Source organism: Ostrea edulis, chromosome 1 (genome assembly GCF_947568905.1).
Source record: "Ostrea edulis chromosome 1, xbOstEdul1.1, whole genome shotgun sequence".
NCBI lineage: Eukaryota > Metazoa > Mollusca > Bivalvia > Ostreida > Ostreidae > Ostrea > Ostrea edulis.
Window position 1 is genome coordinate 7,271,491 of NC_079164.1, and position 20,054 is coordinate 7,291,544.

Below are 20,054 nucleotides of genomic sequence, written 5' to 3' on the forward strand. Positions count from 1 at the left end.
TTTGTACTACATACAAAATGATACAAGGTGTTGGTATATTTATATAGTGTTAGTACCTTTATGCCAAAATAAAAATATGTGTGTTTCCGGTTTCCCGACCCTATATGCTTTTTTTTTTTTGCACCAACCCTAAAGATTTCATTGACAATATATATGAATAAAATAAAAACCTTGCAATTTTCAAACTGGAATTTTTTTTTCTTTTCACTTTCAGAGTTTCTTTGATTTACATTTTGACTACAATATCTTCAAAATGTTTGATAAGTAATTGTAATTTATATAGACACAGGGTTGTAGTTAACATTTGAAAACTTAGGGGACATGTGGGCTCCTGACTTCCAAAAGTTTACGGGACCACAATTATTTGATCCAAGGGCCCACATTTTATATCAATTTAATACTAGGAAAGACCAAATAACAAAAGAACTTTTTCTGTGACAAAACATTCTGCTTGCCATGTCCGACAATCATAACTGATTTAAAAGGCCTATTCTGCGAAAACAATTTTGATAATTTGTTCTCATATTTATGGAAGTATTGATCTCTGTTAATATATCTCTTCTGGGCACAGGCACTTATATCGCTTGGGGCCTAATTACTATATATAAGAGTACTCTTATCTATAGTAATTAGGCCCCCAAGCGATATAAGTGCCTGTGCTTTTGGTGTTTTGAAACCCTTTCAATAAATCTAAATGGCTAGTCTAGGTAACGTATATGCTTGACGTAACCTGTGTTTAGCATCTGCTTTGCACATGACTCAAATAATCTTGGTTAGTATCATGTTTTATTGAAAGGTAAGTACATCATAAAATGGAAATGCTCCACAAGAAAATTCGGTCGCCATTGGGTGAGGTGATTTTTGATATCTAATCATCCAAAGCAAATATTACTCACATTAGCGAGTGGGCGAGTGGTCATCCACAACCCTGAGACATGTATTCAAAGTGTATCAAAAACTATTGTTTCAATGAAATAAAATGTTTTACCTCACTACCCTACCAAATTTTTGGGGGAGTGAAATAGAAAACACATTTTGGTCTTAGTAGTCGGGATGGACTAGTATTGCAGATCAATGTTTTTGTACTGTATTAATATACTGGTAAATTTACCATACTGTAATGTACTACACATTATCTGTAATTGTAGTCTAAACATAGCTTGTATAGTACACACATTCTACGCATTGTGTGTGTGTACTAAGTAGTAAGTACATACTACATCCAGAGCCATTACCTGTCAGTGAAGAATGGAAAACATTTCAGCTTTACCATTGATTTCAAATCTTTCATAGAAAATATATAGAGATTATACCAATGATTCCATATATTTGAAATGTCAGGTAACACAGTTTATTTTCACAAAAGGTGTATATCTTGAACCTGAAAGCATGTCAAGGATATAATTTGTGGTTTTGTAGTGACTCCACGCTATACCGGGGTCAGGACATGGCTTCAGTAGGTTTACATACTAGGAAGATATTTTGAAATGTTTCAGTACAACTCCCCTTCTCAAGTCGAGGGTTTCTGATCCGCTCCCTATTTATGTGGAGTGGAGCGGATCAGAAACCCTTGACTTGGGAAGATGAGTACAGCAGTACTACAACATGCTTGATGATATTGGCCTTTTAGCTTTTTCACTGCTCCTTTAAAACCATTCCGGTACACAACCAAATGTTTTAATTAAATTAACTGAAATATACTTAATTAATTGTAGGTTCATCCCAAAACATCCATAGAAGACCTAGAGGAGTTATCTTCCCTTCTACAAGTACCTCTTGTTGTAAGTCAAATATACAGTAAGAATGTGTGAAAATTACAGATATATCAAAATCAGTAATGAAAATAATGTAATACTAAATATTCACACAGAAGTGCATTGTGCAGCTTGAAACATACACTAAGGGAAAGAATTGAATTGTAGGCAGGCACAGTGAATCGTGGAAGCGATGTGATTGGAGCCGGCATGGTAGTCAATGACTGGATTTCTTTCTGTGGACTGGACACAACCAGCACAGAGCTGTCTGTAATCGAGAGTGTATTCAAACTAGGGGACAGGACCCCAAGTGCCATCTCCACTGAGATGAGGGAGAGCTTAATAGAAAGGTACATGTAATCACCACAGATTTATCTCCCCTTCATGGGGAAGATAATGAAAGTTTTATCAATTGAGTATTTTGTTTCAGTTACACAAAGAAATGTATATCGTTGATTTCTATTGCGATGTTTATGTGACCAATTTAATGTCCAGCACTTACTGTAGTACTGCAGACATATCATTGGACCAATACATGTACATAAAATTTCATTACAACAGAACATGCATGACTATTTTATATTGAGACTTCAGGATCGTCTCTTTTACATATTTCTGTATGATTTTTCAGCATTGCTTAACTGCCATACCACGAACATCTTGAAGGACATGAATTCTACAGTCGGGTGTCCTGGTCTCATTTCACGTTTCTGGGTTGTTCCTGTACTGATCGTGTTGTCATGTGTATCATTTAAAGACAGATGGAAGACTTTCAGACAGATTGTATATACACAGATCTGATCAATCCTTGTCATGTCAGTAGATAGTGTAACTAGGAGGTCATCAAAATATCACATTTATTTTACAGATCAATCAATTTTGTATTACTTAAATGTGAAATGAATATCGTTCTAATAAATGTACATATTAAATTTATTTTATTTCTTTCATTATGCCATAGAGAATTTTTCTTTATGGAGATGTGCTAATTTATATGGTAATATGTTCCAAATTGACAAATTCTCAGATGATATTAGTTTGATTCTCAATTTGTTGACAAATTGTGACACCATTATGTAATACCTTTTGCATTTTCATCTTGTCTTCGTAGACACACACCTGACGGGAATCAATATTACTATAACGGCAAAACCTTCAGAGGTCAATATTTGTGGTACATGTATTGTAGACAGAGGACATAGTTGGGGCCCAGATAGCTGCAGATCTGTAACTCTCTGGGATAGTAATGGGTCTGTCCTAATATATCTTAAGAGAGCTACAGATCTGTAGTTGGGACCCAGTCATATGTTGTGGGTGCCCTACAGTAATCTCTGTCCATCAGAATTTTCTATCGCATGCAATCACTTAAGTTTCCTTGGGAAAGTTTTCCTAATTTTTTTTTACATTATACAGAAGTATAAGGCAGAGGAAGACACCTTTAGATCTTCTGATTTGTCGGTATTCTGATTTGTTGCTGAGCTTGTTCTGATTTGTCGGTATTCTGATTTGTTGCTGAGCTCGTTCCGACTTGTCGGTATTCTAACTGAAATACTGTTCATGGCAGTATAATAACATGAACAGTGGCAAAAATATCAAAAGCCACGTGTAACTTGAAACAGAAGATTTCTTGCACAGAGAGTCGTGTAGATTTTATAATTATATGTGGTCTTGTGTTGCTATGTAAATAAACACCACTGAAAATTACCAGTAACACGGTCAAAATATTTTAAGAAAGTGTAGAGAGATTTTATATATACAGTTATAAATAATCTTCATTTTTAAAGTCGGACATTAATTCATAATCAACAATGAACATTAGCTACATGTATATACATGTACTAGTTATTTTACCAACTTGCACGGATGTTTGTGCTAGGGGGTCTTTTAGTGGGAGGAAATCCCGAGTGGCTGCCATATTTATACCCGGACATCTTATCGGCTTCCATAGTGCAGCTTATCTTACATTCCCATATGTACATGACAGCCAGAAATAAAATACAGAAGGAATATAAAATAGTTTTCTTGTGTGTTATCAAAATTGTTTTTGATTGTGGAATCTTTATAGACAAAATTGTGCAGTCCTGAAATCATGCACAAGAGCATGTTGAGTAATGGACGAGACTGAGTTACTGTGATAATACTCCAATAATGGAACCATGCAAGACTGCATGTCAAATTGCAAACGATTCTCAATAGACAAGACTCCGCAGTCACAGTTGTGAACTTAACAGTTATTTAACTTTAACTGACAGTTAACTTGCCATTAACTCGTACATTATACTGCATTAACTAGACATTAACTGTCAGTTAAACTTATTTAAATTTTGTGCAAATGGACCCTGCAAGCCAAATTACCATGAATTCCTAATTTACAAAACTCCATGCATGATCATGAACTTCTACATAAGCCTGACATCATCTTCACATGACAAGTGTTCAATACTGAAGTTCCGAGTTCCCCAAGAGTTATTTCCCTTTGTCGAACTCTTCCGTAAATTATGATGACAATGGGTGCATTTGCTAATTACTATCTTTGTATTATTTCTTAAAAGATGATATCCAGAGTTTGAGACCATCCTATCTGGGGAAAAGGCAACTTTAGTGAGTTTATGAGTATTTGATAACAAAATGGCTCAAACATTGTTAATTGCCATCTTTCTTTGATAAAAGCGTCACTCGTGTAGAAGATCAGGAAACGAATAATGATTCAATAGCCAACTTGATGATCTTGTTCAAACAATTATGCTTGATATGGCCAGAATATGCATACCAGTGATTGAAATAAACAAAAGTTACGTTTTTATTACATTAATCGTACGTAACCATTATGTACAATGCCAGTCTACGATATAATGTATACATTGTGTACCCACCATATGTCATAAAATGCGAAAGTTCGACAAAGGGAAATAACTTTTGGGTAACTCGGAACTTGCGTATTCACTTATGCTTATCCAAAAGTATGGTCAATAGCACCACATGTAACAGGGAGAGAGAAAATGCAACGGACCAGACCAGGAGTCGAACCTGGGTCCCCTGAAATCTCTAGTCAGGTGCTCTTAATTAACTGAGCTTACTGCCCACCAGCGATTGAAACCGGTTGACTGGTACACATGGATGAAGTGATGTACTTTTGTAACGTATTTACATTCAATTCTGGGATCGTACCTGGTCAATTCCAGGGTTTGGGGTATTCAACAATAACTAATTTAAACTAATTGGTATGATTTTAGTGGACTGCCAAAATATACAAATAATTCCTAACCTTATCTAGGTTAATTATCATCAAACAGAGAATCACTATATCAATCAGAGGCAAGCAACGATAAACTGGTAGTTCTAACTTAACAAAATGCAGATCTAGAGTCCAGTCGCCCTCGGATTACCCCATATACTGTAGGACGCCTTATTCAGGACGGACAGTATATGTGGTAGCCCTTCAACCACTACACTCACTGTAGGATGCCTTATTCAGGACGGACAATGAGTATAGCGGCCTGGACGACGGTCTGTTCAGCCAATGCGGACGACACCAAAAACGAACTATGGCTAGCCTCATTACTGGAGGGCAACCTCTTCGTGGCAGGCCAGACTTCTGGTGGCCTTCCAAATTCTCTCTCTAACTGTAAGAACAGGCGAGGAATTGTTTACTATGAATACTTTATTAGTACATATAATCTTGTCCTCTCAACTTGGCTGGGTCTTCTATCTGAATGACTTGGCTGGGTCTTCTATCTGAATGACACTGACGACTGCGGAGTCTCGGTATTTATACACGAGATCACGTGATGTAAAGTGACTAATTGAGAACTCCGCATGGTCGTACCTCAAATATCCGGAATCATTACACTTTCAGTATCTGTGCTGGAGAGTAACTTCAGCATTTGATGTCAATAGCAGCACCTCTCTACATTAAGTATCTTGACAAAAACCATTAAAGTGATAATCACCCTGTCAAATAAAAGAATAGAATCAGTATGGATAACATTGTGAGAACTGTCTTTATTTAATCATATCACAGGATACAATGACACACAGCTAACCCAATCAACAAGGACGAGTCATTCAGATTTATAAATCATTTGAGTTTTAATCAAAAACATAATTTGATATAACATCATAAAATTTTACAAGATATTTTCTAAGACGCTGATTTTAAGAGGATTGGGTTGCTTGTCGGGGATATTTCGAACACACACAAGCTCCAACATCTGTAGCATACCATGTACAATTTATACAAGATATAGTATGTGAAATAGCTCGTTACAATTAACTTGTAGTTGTCAGTCTCATGAGTTGCAGTGGAGAAATTACAGGGAATGGGTATCTGGTGATGAACAGACACAAGTAGTGACACAGACGTTACAGTATAAGCAGGTGCTCTGACTGGGACCTTAGTAATCTGTTAATCAACATCCATTTCACTTTATAATAGCAAATCAGATGTAGTTAAAATTTCATCTTGACTGGCACAGACATGCTTAGGAGATTAACCCTTTTGTTTTACTGAATAGCATATATGTACATGTATAATGTTTCATGTCAAGAAAATGCCTGTGGCTTCTGTGTGGAGAGAATACAACTAATGATGTTATGTAATGTTCATGTTAATTACATATTCAACCAACACAATATAATTACTGCATATACATTGCACACAATATGAGGATTACAAGCTGGTGTGAACTAACTGCAATAACGTAGTCCTCAGATTTTTTTTCTTCACGTTTGTATGCTTTCAGAAGATTGACTGCTGACACCGAGGAGACACACTCATTCAGACTAGTTCAGTGTCTGCATACAAAAAACACTTTTTCATTAATTTCACTATATATATAATGCCAGGTACAATTCATATACAATTTAATGGACAATACTTTTCAGCAAAAATCTAAGAAGTACACAAAAGATGAGGCCCAATAGACCACACGCTCACCCGTGCCACCTTCTTACAGAGATCAAACTTGTGCTTTACGAACACTAATAGTAACCAGACAATAATCCAAAAGTTCAGAATTTATCACGAAAACACACCCCAAGGTGCTTGTATACTATTTTGATAAACTGGAATTATAATGTAATTTATTGCTATTGGAAAGATTCTGTGAAATCTTTATTTGAAAAGACCCATGAAGTCGGAATTTCAACAAGTTGAAGTGTGTACAGTCTGAACAGCAGGGATTTCACAAAGCACTGCTTTACATGGGAATGAATACATAATCAAACTGCAGTCCTGTTCCATAAAAAAAAACCAGGAATGTCTAAATAATGTTTGCATTATAATAATGTAGTCCAGGGAAAACGACAAACTGATAAAAATATGCACGTGTCATATCTTGTTCTGTTCAAATTATGTAAATATTTCTGCTCGAGGCCTCTTACTCTTTCTCATGTAAAGACACGTTTTCTGTCAAATTTGATCAAATTACATGTACGATGAAATCTATGTGTTTGCTATGTCATAATCAAATGGAAACTGAGTATTTAGCAGGAAAATGCAAGGATTTCCACTCTGAGAGTCTTTCAGTTTGACATCTTTGCAATTACCTGGATATTTTTAGGTCAAAATACACTACTAGTGTATGCATCTATTTCTTGAAATTAACTTTCAAAATGATTTGATAGAATATTGTGCTCATGATGCATTTGACCATTTTGGAAACATTTATAAAGCATTTAATAACCGACAATCACTGACCGCCTAAGAAAGTTCCAGATTTGCTTGATCATTGATAATTTTGTACATAATGCAATGGTGCGGTTTAAAGACTGTTATAGACACAACAAAAATGTGAAAAATTTGACAATTTACAAACACCAGAAAAACTTCAATCAGAAAAGCTAAACCATGGTAAGCTAAACACCGAACACAATGAACAAAATCACACAAAATGGTGAGCACAATCTGAGTTTAATCCACTTGGTGAGAATCTAAGCTAAGGTCCATCATCAATGTTTTCCGCACACCCACTTGAGCCGAGGGTCTGCCAACTTAGTCATTTCTTGGACGGAGCGAAGGCAACACTGACAGCAGTATGACCGGGAACCTGTTTAAAAACACGAGACTTATATATAGTGTCATGTTCACATAATTCACTTATAACATACATGTATGTATATATACTTTAGCAGGAATCATATTTCAGCAATTTAGCAGGGAACTAGAGCATTAATTTATGGCTGTACTGAAATATGAAACCCTTTTCATCCATAATCAAGAGTCTTTTGTTCATACACGTATGTGTTGAAATAATGTTTTTGAAATTCATCTTTTTATCCAAATTTGAATATTTTCTGCCTTTTTGGCATATATACTTATATATCATCAAATCTTTTATGATTATAAACCAATTTGTACTGATTTGAGAAACTATTTCAGGGTGTAGTGAGCCACCTTAAGTTAAAGCTTATATGGTACAGTGGTTCTCATTTATATCTTTTAATCAACTACCATTATTTTCATGATTTCAAATTCTTAATTATCTCCCCTTAGAAAGGGGTTTTGAACCTTCATTAGAACAAACTTGAAACCCTTTTATCCACGGATATGCTTGTCCTTGGTTAAAGTATAGCCTAGTGGTTTTAAGGAAGTAGAAAATGTGAAAAGTTTACAAGCTAACACCATACAGATGACGGACAGACCTTGATCAGCTCTAATGCTACATGTATATCTAGTGGATTTTGTGATATTGTAATAATACAGACTGTTAAAATAGCTCTTAACTGATGTTTCTACTGTTAAATCTGACTTTATAAATGTTATGTTGGTACCTCTTTTGGGAACCAGATTAGTCTTCAGTCTGTGATAGTCTGGGGCATTATTCCTGAGAAACAGATAGTCAGTGTCCGGGTGCCACTCATAATTATCAAATGAACACACTTTGAAGTCACATGATGTACATCGCAGCTTGTCACATGACCTGCAAAATACACACATGTCAGAATACAATGGACTGGCAATCAGAAAATTAAATGATATAATTAAGTCTTTAACATCTTCTCTAGCCAAGCGGAGTGGACCAAACAAGGGGAGTGGCTAGCGAAGATGTGGATAACAATTTACCAAAAGTGAGTTTAATTCTTGTGAAAGCAAAATTTGTATGGATACTACAAGCTAAAGTATAAACTCACTTTTATACTAGACTGTATACTCCCTGCATGATAATGGCTAATTATACATATTCATATCGTAATATAATTATGAAGTTCTGTATTTTATACACATACATACACTGTAAAACACGCTTATGACATATAAGTATGTTCACTGAATTCACACTTACAGTAAAACACGATTACAGTAAACACACTTGTAATGAATTCATGCTTACAGTAAAACACGGTTACAGTGAACACACTTATAATGAATTCATGCTTACAGTAAAACACGGTTACAGTGAACACACTTACAGTAACATGCTTATAATAAATTTAGCTTACAACAAGGTGGTTTTCATTCCCTATAGTTATAACATTAGAAGCGTGCTCACTGTACCTGTGTTTTACTGTATATAAGTGTATTCACTATAACCCTGTTTTATTGTAAGTGTGAATTCATTATAAATGTGTCCACTGTAACCGTGTTTTACTGTAAGTGTGAATTCATTACAAGTGTGTTCACTGTAACCGTGTTTTACTGTAAGTGTGAATTCATTATAAGTGTGTTCACTGTAACTGTGTTTTACTGTAAGTGTGAATTCATTATAAGTGTGTTCTCTATAACCATGTTTTACTGTAAGCATGAATTCATTATAAATGTTTACTGTAACCGTGTTTTACTGTAAGTGTGAATTCATTACAAGCGTGTTTGCTATAACCGTGTTTTACTGTTAAGTACAAATTCATTATAAGCATGTTCTCTGTAATCATATTTTACTGTAAGTGTGAATTCATTATAAGTGTGTTCACTGTAACCATGTTTTACTGTAAGCATGAATTCATTATAAGTATGTTCACTGTAATTGTGTTTTACTGTAAGAGTGAATTCATTATAAGTGTATTTACTGTGACCGTGTTTTACTGTAAGTGTGAATTCATTATAAGTGTGTTCACTGTAACCGTACGTGTTTTAATGTAAGTGTGAATTCATTATAAGTGTGTTCACTGTAACCATGTTTTACTGTAAGCATGAATTCATTATAAGTGTGTTCACTGTAACCGTGTTTTAAAGTATATACATATCCTGATGCATCTTTGCTACATAATTAAATTATCAGTATGATTAAGGATTTCATGAGTATATAAAGTCTGTTTAACAACAGTAATCAAATCTTTTACTAACAGTATATTAGACCATTACCTCTGGTTAACAGAACTAGCCATGCCCTGAGAACACAAGGCACCTCCTATGTACACTGGAAAGCACCTGCAAATACAGCAACCCATCAATATATTTCTAAAGGCAAATACAGCAACCCATCAATGCATTTCTGAAGGCAAATACAGCAACCCATCAATGCATTTCTAAAGGCAAATACAGCAACCCATCAATGCATTTCTATAGGCAACGCATACCGGTAGACACAAATAAAATTTTTTTTTTTTTTTTTTTTTTTTTTTTTTTTTTTTTACAACAGACCAAAAATAAAGTGAATTCCTAAATTGATATGATTGGTTATTGTTTTTTGGTCGTTTAATGGTAACCCACATCTTTAATCACTTTCAGTTTGGTCTTGCACATGAGCTGTAAACAAAGATGGCTGACCAATATCATTCTGTACACTTTAGAAGCTGGTTTTGATGTTTTGAATTATTCAGTCAAATATAGAATAACTTCACTCTAAGGAAACTGATACACAATGACAAAGCCATGATAAGATGGATCTGCTATCTCAATCCTGAAGTGAATGTCACCTTTGAGTCTCTTATTACTCAGCTTAACATCAGAGACAATGCTGATGTTCTCCAGACATAAAGGCTGAGATGGTTACTGTATATACTCACCTATAAGTCGGTTGTATAGTTTTTAAGTTATTTTGGAGGGGAATTGCCATTGACCCATTTACAAGTCGGTCTAACTTTTTTCAAGAATCAGTTGGCAATTTCAAATCAATGACCTAATGTTTTTACCTGTGTTTCAAATAATATTTTGAGAAATGCGCCGATATTTGATATTTTTCCCAACGAATCAATTTCATATCAATGCTCTTATGTATTTATCCATGTTCCAATAATGTTTTGGGATATGGCATCGATATTTCACTTTTTATTCTCAGAAAATTAAACAGTTACTATTTTGTTTATTTTTGTACATATTTTTGTTGTTTAAAAAATACTAGGCTATACATTACGCCATCCAGAAAAATACTAATCTTCTTAGGACACTCCTATAAGTCGGACATAGAGTTTTGGATCAAAATTTAACTCTCTAAAATCCGACTTACAGGCGAGTATATACGGTAGGCCATGTTGAGTGCAGTACAGGTTGGATATAACAGGTTCGTATATTGAATGTCACTGGATATCAAGCTCCAGGCAGACCAAAGCCGACATGGGATGAGTTAGTAAAATGAGACCTAGAGTCTACAGGACTGGATAATATCAATCCACAGGATTACTAAGAATTCCGTCTCAACAGGACACCCAGGCATCACCCTTTCAAAAGGATTAATAAAAGGCCTGGATAATAAAAAATGGTTGATAATATTGACATTTTCTTGGTCAAAATGATGTTTTAGACACCCTTGAACAAATATTCACCTCATCTTCTAAACTTGTTGAAAATCGTACAGCCCAGGTAGCTAAAGCATTGTATTGACCAAAAAATGTCAACCGTTCTTAATATCTTAGAAAGTCAATGACTCTGACCTTTAGATCTTAACATAAATTGAGATTATCTAGTTGTCATGTCCAACCTACTAATGAAACTTTAAAATTAAGTGTATTTTGGAAGTTTGTATACAGTTTGAAGACAAACACATATTAAATAATCATATCTCAGTGGAGTAAAGAAATTACAACAAGGTCTGCCCAATATAATGATGATTGCTGCTTCCAGAACTTGTCCCTCAGAGTCACTAATCAACAACAGTGTACAGGTACTCACTTTCTACCTGAAGCTGGACGTAAATCTGTTGCTGTACCATTGGGAGCACTTGGAACAGAACCCTGCAATCAATCCACACAAATCAATAACATCACATATTAAAATCATTAACAAACTACCAATCAATAACATCACATATTAAAATCATTAACAAACTACCAATCAATAACATCGCATATTAAAATCATTAACAAACTACCAATCAATAACATCACATATTAAAATCATTAACAAACTACCAATCAATAACATCACCTATTAAAATCATTAACAAAATATAAATCAATAACATCACCTATTAAAATCATTAACAAAATACCAATCAATAACATCACATATTAAAATCATTAACAAAGTACTAATCAATAACATCACATATTAAAATCATTAACAAACTATACCAATCAATAACATCACCTATTAAAATCATTAACAAAATACCAATCAATAACATCACATATTAAAATCATTAACAAAATACCAATCAATAACATCACCTATTAAAATCATTAACAAAGTACCAATCAATAACATCACATATTAAAATCATTAACAAATACCAATCAATATTATCACATATCAAAATCATTAACAAACTACCAATCAATAACATCTCATATTAAAATCATTAACAAAGTACCAATCAATATTATCACATATTAAAATCATTAACAAAATACTAATCAATAACATCACATATTAAAATCATTAACAAACTACCAATCAATAACATCACATATTAAAATCATTAACAAAATATAAATCAATAACATCACATATTAAAATCATTAACAAAATATAAATTAATAACATCACATATTAAAATCATTAACAAACTACCAATCAATAACATCACATATTAAAATCATTAACAAACTATAAATCAATAACATCACATATTCACAAAACCATGCGGGCTGTTAACATTCACATTCGTGACATCACTGTGTATGTATCAACAAAACCTTGCTATCAATCCTAACAAATCATTAACATTATACCAAACATTAACATCACATATCAACAAAACCTTACCATCAATCCTAACAAATCATTAACATCGTACCAAACATTAACATCACATATCAACAAAACCTTACCATCAATCCTAACAAATCGTTAACATTATACCAAACATTAACATCACATAATATCAACAAACCCTTGCTATCAATCCTAACAAATCGTTAACATTATACCACACATTAACATCACATAATATCAACAAACCCTTACCATCAATCCTAACAAATCGTTAACATTATACCAAACATTAACATCACATATCAACAAAACCTTACCATCAATCCTAACAAATCGTTAACATCGTACCAATCATTAACATCACATATCAACAAAACCTTACCATCAATCCTAACAAATCGTTAACATCGTACGAATCATTAACATTCCATGAGGATCCAGAGTAGAATAGGTCCTCAGTACCCCTTGCTTGTCATAAGAGTAGAGGTGCGCGGTATTACCGGTATACCGGTGTACCGGTATTTTTCTGGTACCGGTATGTACCGCGGTACACGAGGCGAAATACCGGTATATTCAAGTCTGATAACTCTTAACAAAAATAGAAAATTGAAACAAGAAAAAATAATTAAAGAAATTTGTGTACGCAGTGACTCACTTTATTTACATCGTTCCCTCGTTGTGATGTAATGAAAGGTAAGTCTAATAACTGTACACAATCGGTAAAACATACGAAGTATAAATTGCGATGATTTGATTATTAATGATATGAAAACAAATCAAAATTAAAGAAAAAATTAATAGAAAACATTTCATTAAGTTATTATTTTAATATATAAGGTAGATTATAAAAATTGTTTTTATGTTGTTTGGTTTATGCTGGTCGAATACCATTTCCGCCTCTTAGGCAAACCCCAAGTAAAAAATAAAATAAAATGGCAGATGCAGACTTGTGCGTTCGAAACCACCGTTCGTCCGTTCGTCGCGCGAGTACAAATTCCTGCCGATTCTGAACGCCGAGTTAATGGGTTTGAGGTGCAAGAATGTAGGAATTGTGGTCGAAGAACAAGAACACGTTCGTGCGCACATGTTCTCGTTATTCTCTTTAGAGAAGTGGACAGGCGTATTCTACATGTAGAAGTTCTCGTCATTCGCGACTCTAAGAACTTCTAGACTTTGAGATCGTGTCAAATAAAATCCACAGGTTTCCCCCTATTAATTATTTTAATAGTCGTTCCAGTCAGTAGTCTAGTCACAGTCGATTCTAGTCATGATACAGAAACACTGCTATATTGTATGTACGGTATACTTTTATGTTTGGATTAAACTTTTGTTCTGTTAACTGGTTTAAGATTTAAATAAGATATTTTCCTTATCATTTATATTTGAATAAATTAAATGCAATTTACAATCAATAAACTAATAACAGCTCATTATATACAATAAATCACAACTAAAATCCACTAAAACTGAATCATACAATTAAAAGATTAAATCTGCGGTATACCGTGGTATGTACTGCGGTATTTTGCAAATACCACAGTATACCGCGGTACCTTTATTTTCTGCGGTACCCAACTCTACATAAGAGGCTACTAAAATGGGGTGTTCTTTTGGATGAGACCACAAAATCCGAAGCCATGTGTCACAGAAAGTGTGGCATGATAAAGATCCCTCCCTGCTCAAAGGCCATAATTGTACAATGGTGACATGTCCACATACATCGATTCTTCAGAGGGACGTTAATCAATATACAACCAACCACACATTAACATCACATAATATCAACAAACCCTTACCATCAATCCTAACAAATCGTTAACATTATACCACACATTAACATCACATAATATCAACAAACCCTTGCTATCAATCCTAACAAATCGATACCAAACATTTTTTAAAAACATCACACATCAACAAACTCCTGCTATCAATCCAATGTTTTAGTATAAAAGAAATGGTGAATACAATCCCACATGCATTCTGTTCTTGAATTTGACTAAAAGACATGGGCATAAAACTACTTATGTTTTTTTTTTATTTTATTTTAATTTGCAATCCCCTCCCTCTTTTTTCCGGCACTAGCTAACAAGTGTCACATTGCCGTATTTAGATTAATTTTGGTCCTTTTTTGGACCACGAGAACTTTAATAACATTATTTGAAACACCAAAGCTAACCATCACCAGTCTCCTGCATCTTACCTTTGCAATGGGTTCTACTTGTATATCATCTAATATATCATCTATATCATAATCGTTATCTCTGGAAAAAAGAAAGAAAAGACTGGATGATTTTTCAGTTAGTATCATGCAAGTTCATAATCAAATAATATATAAATGGAGTTTTCAATCTGTCCATTCAATTTCAGAGTGTTCACCCACAGAGTTTTGACACAATCTAAGCAAACTGGTCACTCTATCTGCTATATATAACAGCTTGTTCAGATTTTGTCAAAACCCTGTGTGTTCTGAACACTGTTCGCCAATGTTCCAAGACTACCTTTTCTCTTTTCGATTACTCTTAGATTTTGTCTTTTTGTTGTCCTTCGTCAGAAATTTTGACTCAACCTCCTCAAGTAAATCATCTATATCTTCCGCCATTCTGAGTCAATCAATTAGTATCTAGTTATTCACTGCAACAGCATGCTTTATTTTGACAGCTTTTTTGTTGTCAATGATCCACTTCCGGTGCGTCTATAACTGAAAAGAAAAACGTATAACTCCCACATTTCCGGATTTTCTACATCCCTAACGATCTGGCTATGCCTCTTGACTTCTCTAAAGAGAATAAAAGCCACCCCCGCCCTGTCAGGCTTCTACCCTTTTCGCACCCGCCGGCACAAAACTCCAGATTTGGCACCCAAACTGGCTGAGTATTTTGGCTAAATTACTTTCACATGTGCCCCCCCCCCCCCCAACTCCCTCTTAGTTCGAAAATCCTGGATGTTTGCTCAATGCATAATGTCAATATTAAAGTAATTGGCTTTAGTTTAGACTGTCACTACGTACATTTGTAATTAGTTCATCATTAGAAAAGGATATTCTGCAACCATTTATCAGGTTTAAAGGAAAATATAGATTATTTTTAATAGTCTCCGGCTAAATCAGTCACGCAGCAAGCTGGATGGAGGCATTGTCCTCGCCCCCTGCAAAGTTTAATTCACCGTTAAATTAATGCATGCAACAATTGATGTATTGCCCTCTTCAGTTTTATTAATAATATCATTAATTCAATTTATGCGTATAATAATCTTAAAGAGAGAACAATTATTGATAAAAAAAATATAGATCTTCAATTCAGCATATCTACATCCCTTTAAAGCAAAATGAAAAACAAAATAACTAGGATATATAACTAATTTGCGATTAAATATAAAATCCTTGAGTCAGAGTGGGTATAATGGAGTAAACCCGTTAATTCATGAAATACTGTCTTCCCGACAGAAATTCCGGTTCGTAAATCTCCAATGTGCATTGACCTCGGAGGTCACCAGTTCAGAATAATTAATATTGACCTCGGAGGTCACCAGTTCAGAATAATTAATATTGACCTCGGAGGTCACCAGTTCAGAATAATTAATAATGCTGGAGAGGCAGAGTTGTCTACAACTGAAAATACAAAGTCTTTGTAATTATTAGATATCTTCAACTGAATGAAAGAGATTACGAAATCATCAATATCACGCGCGCCTCACATCCGGTGAAGATTAGGTCCTCAGTGCCTCAGTGCCCCTTGCTTGTCGTAAAAGGCAACTAAATACCGCATGGGGCGGTCCTTCGGAGGAGACCTCAAAAACCGAGCCCACGTATTACAGCAAGTGTGGCACTATAAAGATCCCTCACTGCTCAAAGCCCGTAAACGCCGAGCATCTAGCCCTTCACTGGCAATGGTGCGTCTCCATACGAGTGAAAAATTCTCGAGAGGGACGTAAAACAATATATATTATACAATCTATCAACCAAATTAAGAGTTGCGAGCAATGATTCCAGCCCATTAATTCATTATTACACGTATCAATCAATTATTGCGCGCATCAATTGAGTTGATGTGCGCACTGACTGAACCATCGTCGCTAGCCAAGGGTTTGTACGATCCGCCAAGGGTTTACGATCCGCTCCGCTTCTCTACAAACCCTTCACAGATTTAGTGCGATTTTCGTAGCCTCAACTTTCAGCATATGATTGGACGCAAGGAAAGTCCACTGCTCAATCAGTGAACGTGTTACATATGTACGTTAGATCACGTGCAAACATTTAAATACCTACAACTGTCACTCGGCCGTGTATCAAATACATATCCAAACCAAGGATGCAATTAAGAGATAGTTGAATTTATCATTAATGTTTTGAATGATTTGCATACCACATTGCGTTACTCTCTGAGCGCAGCCATTTCTTAGTAAAGGATATAAGCCAAAAACTGTCCATTCTCACAGAATGGACAGTTTGAGGCTTATATCCTACTTAAAACATAACATCTTTTGATCTAAAAATGGACAGTCTCAGGTAAACCCATTGACAATGATAATTATTAATAAAGCTACTTTTGAATAGTCTGACAATATAACCAGTCTTGCGTAGAATTCTGTTTCTTTTGTTCACTTATTGGACAGTGTCAGGCGAGTAGTTTTCTACTGCAGGTTTTACATTCTCAACATGTACCCAATACAACTATCTACGGAAGCCGATAGGTGCCATGGTATAGAATTAATATTTATTTAACTGGCGGCCGCCACTTAATTTAACTAGCGGCCGCCACTTATTATCTGGCGGCCGCCATATAAATTAACTGGCGGTCGCCACTTAATTTATATGGCGGCCGCCACTTAATTTATATGGCGGCCGCCACTCAATTTAAATCATCTATATGGCTGTCACCAGTTATTCAATTCCTCTCTCTTTCTCTATCTCTCTCAAAATGAAAGGGGTGCAATCCATCCCCTATGCTTAATAATATGTATGCGATATGTATATATATATACAATTAAGAGCATTAAATTATTGTTTTTCGATTGTACTGTTGAATACGTAGAACCACGGGGCTGACCCTCCATTTATTTGACAACGTTCAATTTCTATTATTTTCACATGCAAACTAAGTTATTTTCACATGTGAAATAAGATTAATTGGCGGATTGGCCCCCACCCCACTCTTTGGGTGGTAGTAATGAATGGTAAAAATGTAATAATGAATGAACTGATCAATTGAAGGATGAACGGAGCCCCCTCCCTCCAATTTAGGAGTACGAGGTTTGGACAAAAGAGACATTTTTGGTTCCTTTTCTGCTTGTCAACAATTGTAGAAGACAATTCTCCGACGACTGTCTCTATACACTTTGAAAAACGCTGCTGCGTGTTTGCGTACTATTCTAAATCTTTCCAAAATAATCACTCAGCGATACGAATTACATTGTTTTTGCAATTGGCAGCCGCCATATATAAATTAAGTGGCGGCCGCCAGATAAAATAACTGGCGGCCGCCAGTTAATTTATATGGCGGCCGCCAGATAATAAGTGGCGGCCGCCAGTTAAATAAATATTAATTCTATACCCTTGCACCTATCGGCTTCCGTACCTATCTCGTGAAGTGAAATTATTGATGAAAGCGAAAATAATAATTCAGAATTATAGGATATGCCTCTGTTTTGAACATATTTTATTGTACATACATAATATACAAAAGGATCAGAAACAATTTCAAATAACTTACGAGTTCTTCTCCTTAAAAATATAACAATATATTATTGTAGAAAATTAATGTACAAAAAATTTAAAAATTTAAATTGAACATCAATTGAATCTTTTGGTTTCATGAATAAACGACTGAACATAAGAAAAAATACACTTGTTTAACTCAGAAGATAAAGTATTATTACCCTAAAGTAGAAGGTGGACATCGATAATAACTAGATCATTTAACCTCAGCAAGCTATCCATTAATGTATATCTAGCATTTGAATATTTACTGCAAATAAAGAAGAAATGATAAGCGTCTTCTTTCATACCACAAGAACCTATGCCTCTGAATCCAGTGAAATTCAAATACAGTATGGAAATATGTCTTTTAAATTTAAGTTTTGATGCGATATATATACTATATAGTAATGGCCAATGGAATAAAAAAAATTGTGAATCTTACGAGTTGAAACAGAGAATTCTACTAAAGGGAAATATCATTTTTAACTGTTTTAGTGATTTTTCCGATATCTGTGTTGATTCTTACTTGTAGGGAATTTAAAATTAAATTTGTATCTCTTTGACAAATGTATTGTCTTTCTCTTATTTTCAGCCTACCAGTAGATGTCTAATAAGTTATTGGGTTTACCTGTAGATGTCCAATAAGTTGACAATTACTGTCCATTATTTTTAAGAACGAACAGCAATTGTCAACTTATTGGACACCTTCAGGTAACCTTTTCACTACAAGTGGACTTTCTTCTATATAAAAGCCTAAAAAAGACAAAGGATTGCGTAACAAAAATGTTTTAAACTTTTATACAGTAGTTGAAACCCGCATTTTCATTGGATAAGCATGAGGTAATCCAAACAGAGTTGTTTTCTCCATTCGCTAGAGGGTACCACTGAAAGCTACGAAATCTGCCAAGGGTTTGTAGAGAAGTGGAGCGGATCGTAAACCCTTGGCTAGCGCATCTTCGCTAGCCAAGGGTTTTCGGTCCACTCCGCTCCCCATTATGGGGAGCGGAGTGGACCGAAAACCCTTGGCTAGCGAAGATGTGACTGAACTAATGCTGACTTTTTAAAGGGACATGGATATGATCTGAACTAAATACATGTATTTTCAAATCTTATTTTCCCATTTATAATGTTTACAATGCTAAAGTAAGTTATTTCTAATTGAATAACCTGTGTAAACAAATACATGGCACGAGCCTTGTTTACATGACAAAGAATTGTAAGCTCTGTATCTCTCTTGTAACTCGGCCACTGACATTAATTGTTTTTACAGACATCAGAAATACATAATTTAAGCATTGTAAACATTATGAATGAAAAAATAAAATTTGGAATTTTCGTGGCGGAAAACATCAATCTTGAAGGGACATCGACACGATGTCCCTTCAAGATTGATGTTTTCCGCCACACTCAACAATTTTTCAGTCTTCTGGTGGCGCCCAATTTTTATTGGTGGAAGAGAGAACCCATATACAATGTAATGTACCTGGGAAGTGACCACCGACCTTCCGCAAATATAATCTTTCTCACTTACCGGCGCGAGCGGGATTCGAACCTGCGCCTACAACAGGCGATA

General features: G+C 34.9%; 2 protein-coding genes across 3 annotated transcripts in view; one reads left to right on the top strand and one right to left on the bottom strand.

Moving 5' to 3' along the window:
- Positions 1 to 2,686, top strand: part of LOC125664273 (eukaryotic translation initiation factor 6) — a 7,699-nt gene extending 5,013 nt beyond the window's left edge. The window contains exons 5-7 of the mRNA XM_048896961.2: positions 1,716 to 1,781; positions 1,923 to 2,104; positions 2,386 to 2,686. Coding sequence (XP_048752918.1) covers positions 1,716 to 1,781; positions 1,923 to 2,104; positions 2,386 to 2,395 — 258 coding nt within the window. The 3' untranslated portion in view covers positions 2,396 to 2,686. The remainder of the gene's footprint in view (positions 1 to 1,715; positions 1,782 to 1,922; positions 2,105 to 2,385) is intronic.
- Positions 2,687 to 5,736: 3,050 nt separating this feature from the next.
- On the bottom strand, positions 5,737 to 15,482 carry LOC125664274 (cilia- and flagella-associated protein 418-like). Of its 2 annotated transcripts, XM_048896962.2 has the most exons (6): positions 15,285 to 15,482; positions 14,987 to 15,047; positions 11,800 to 11,861; positions 10,054 to 10,119; positions 8,526 to 8,674; positions 5,737 to 7,801 (listed from the first exon to the last, which is right to left on the bottom strand). In XM_048896962.2, exons 1-6 carry the CDS (start codon positions 15,383 to 15,385, stop codon positions 7,704 to 7,706), a joined length of 537 nt encoding a protein of 178 aa, XP_048752919.2. In that variant the 5' UTR covers positions 15,386 to 15,482; the 3' UTR covers positions 5,737 to 7,703. The 2 variants fall into 2 exon arrangements, with proteins under 2 accessions (XP_048752919.2, XP_048752920.2); XM_048896963.2 differs by lacking the exon at positions 10,054 to 10,119.
- Between the last annotated feature and the right edge of the window lie 4,572 nt (positions 15,483 to 20,054).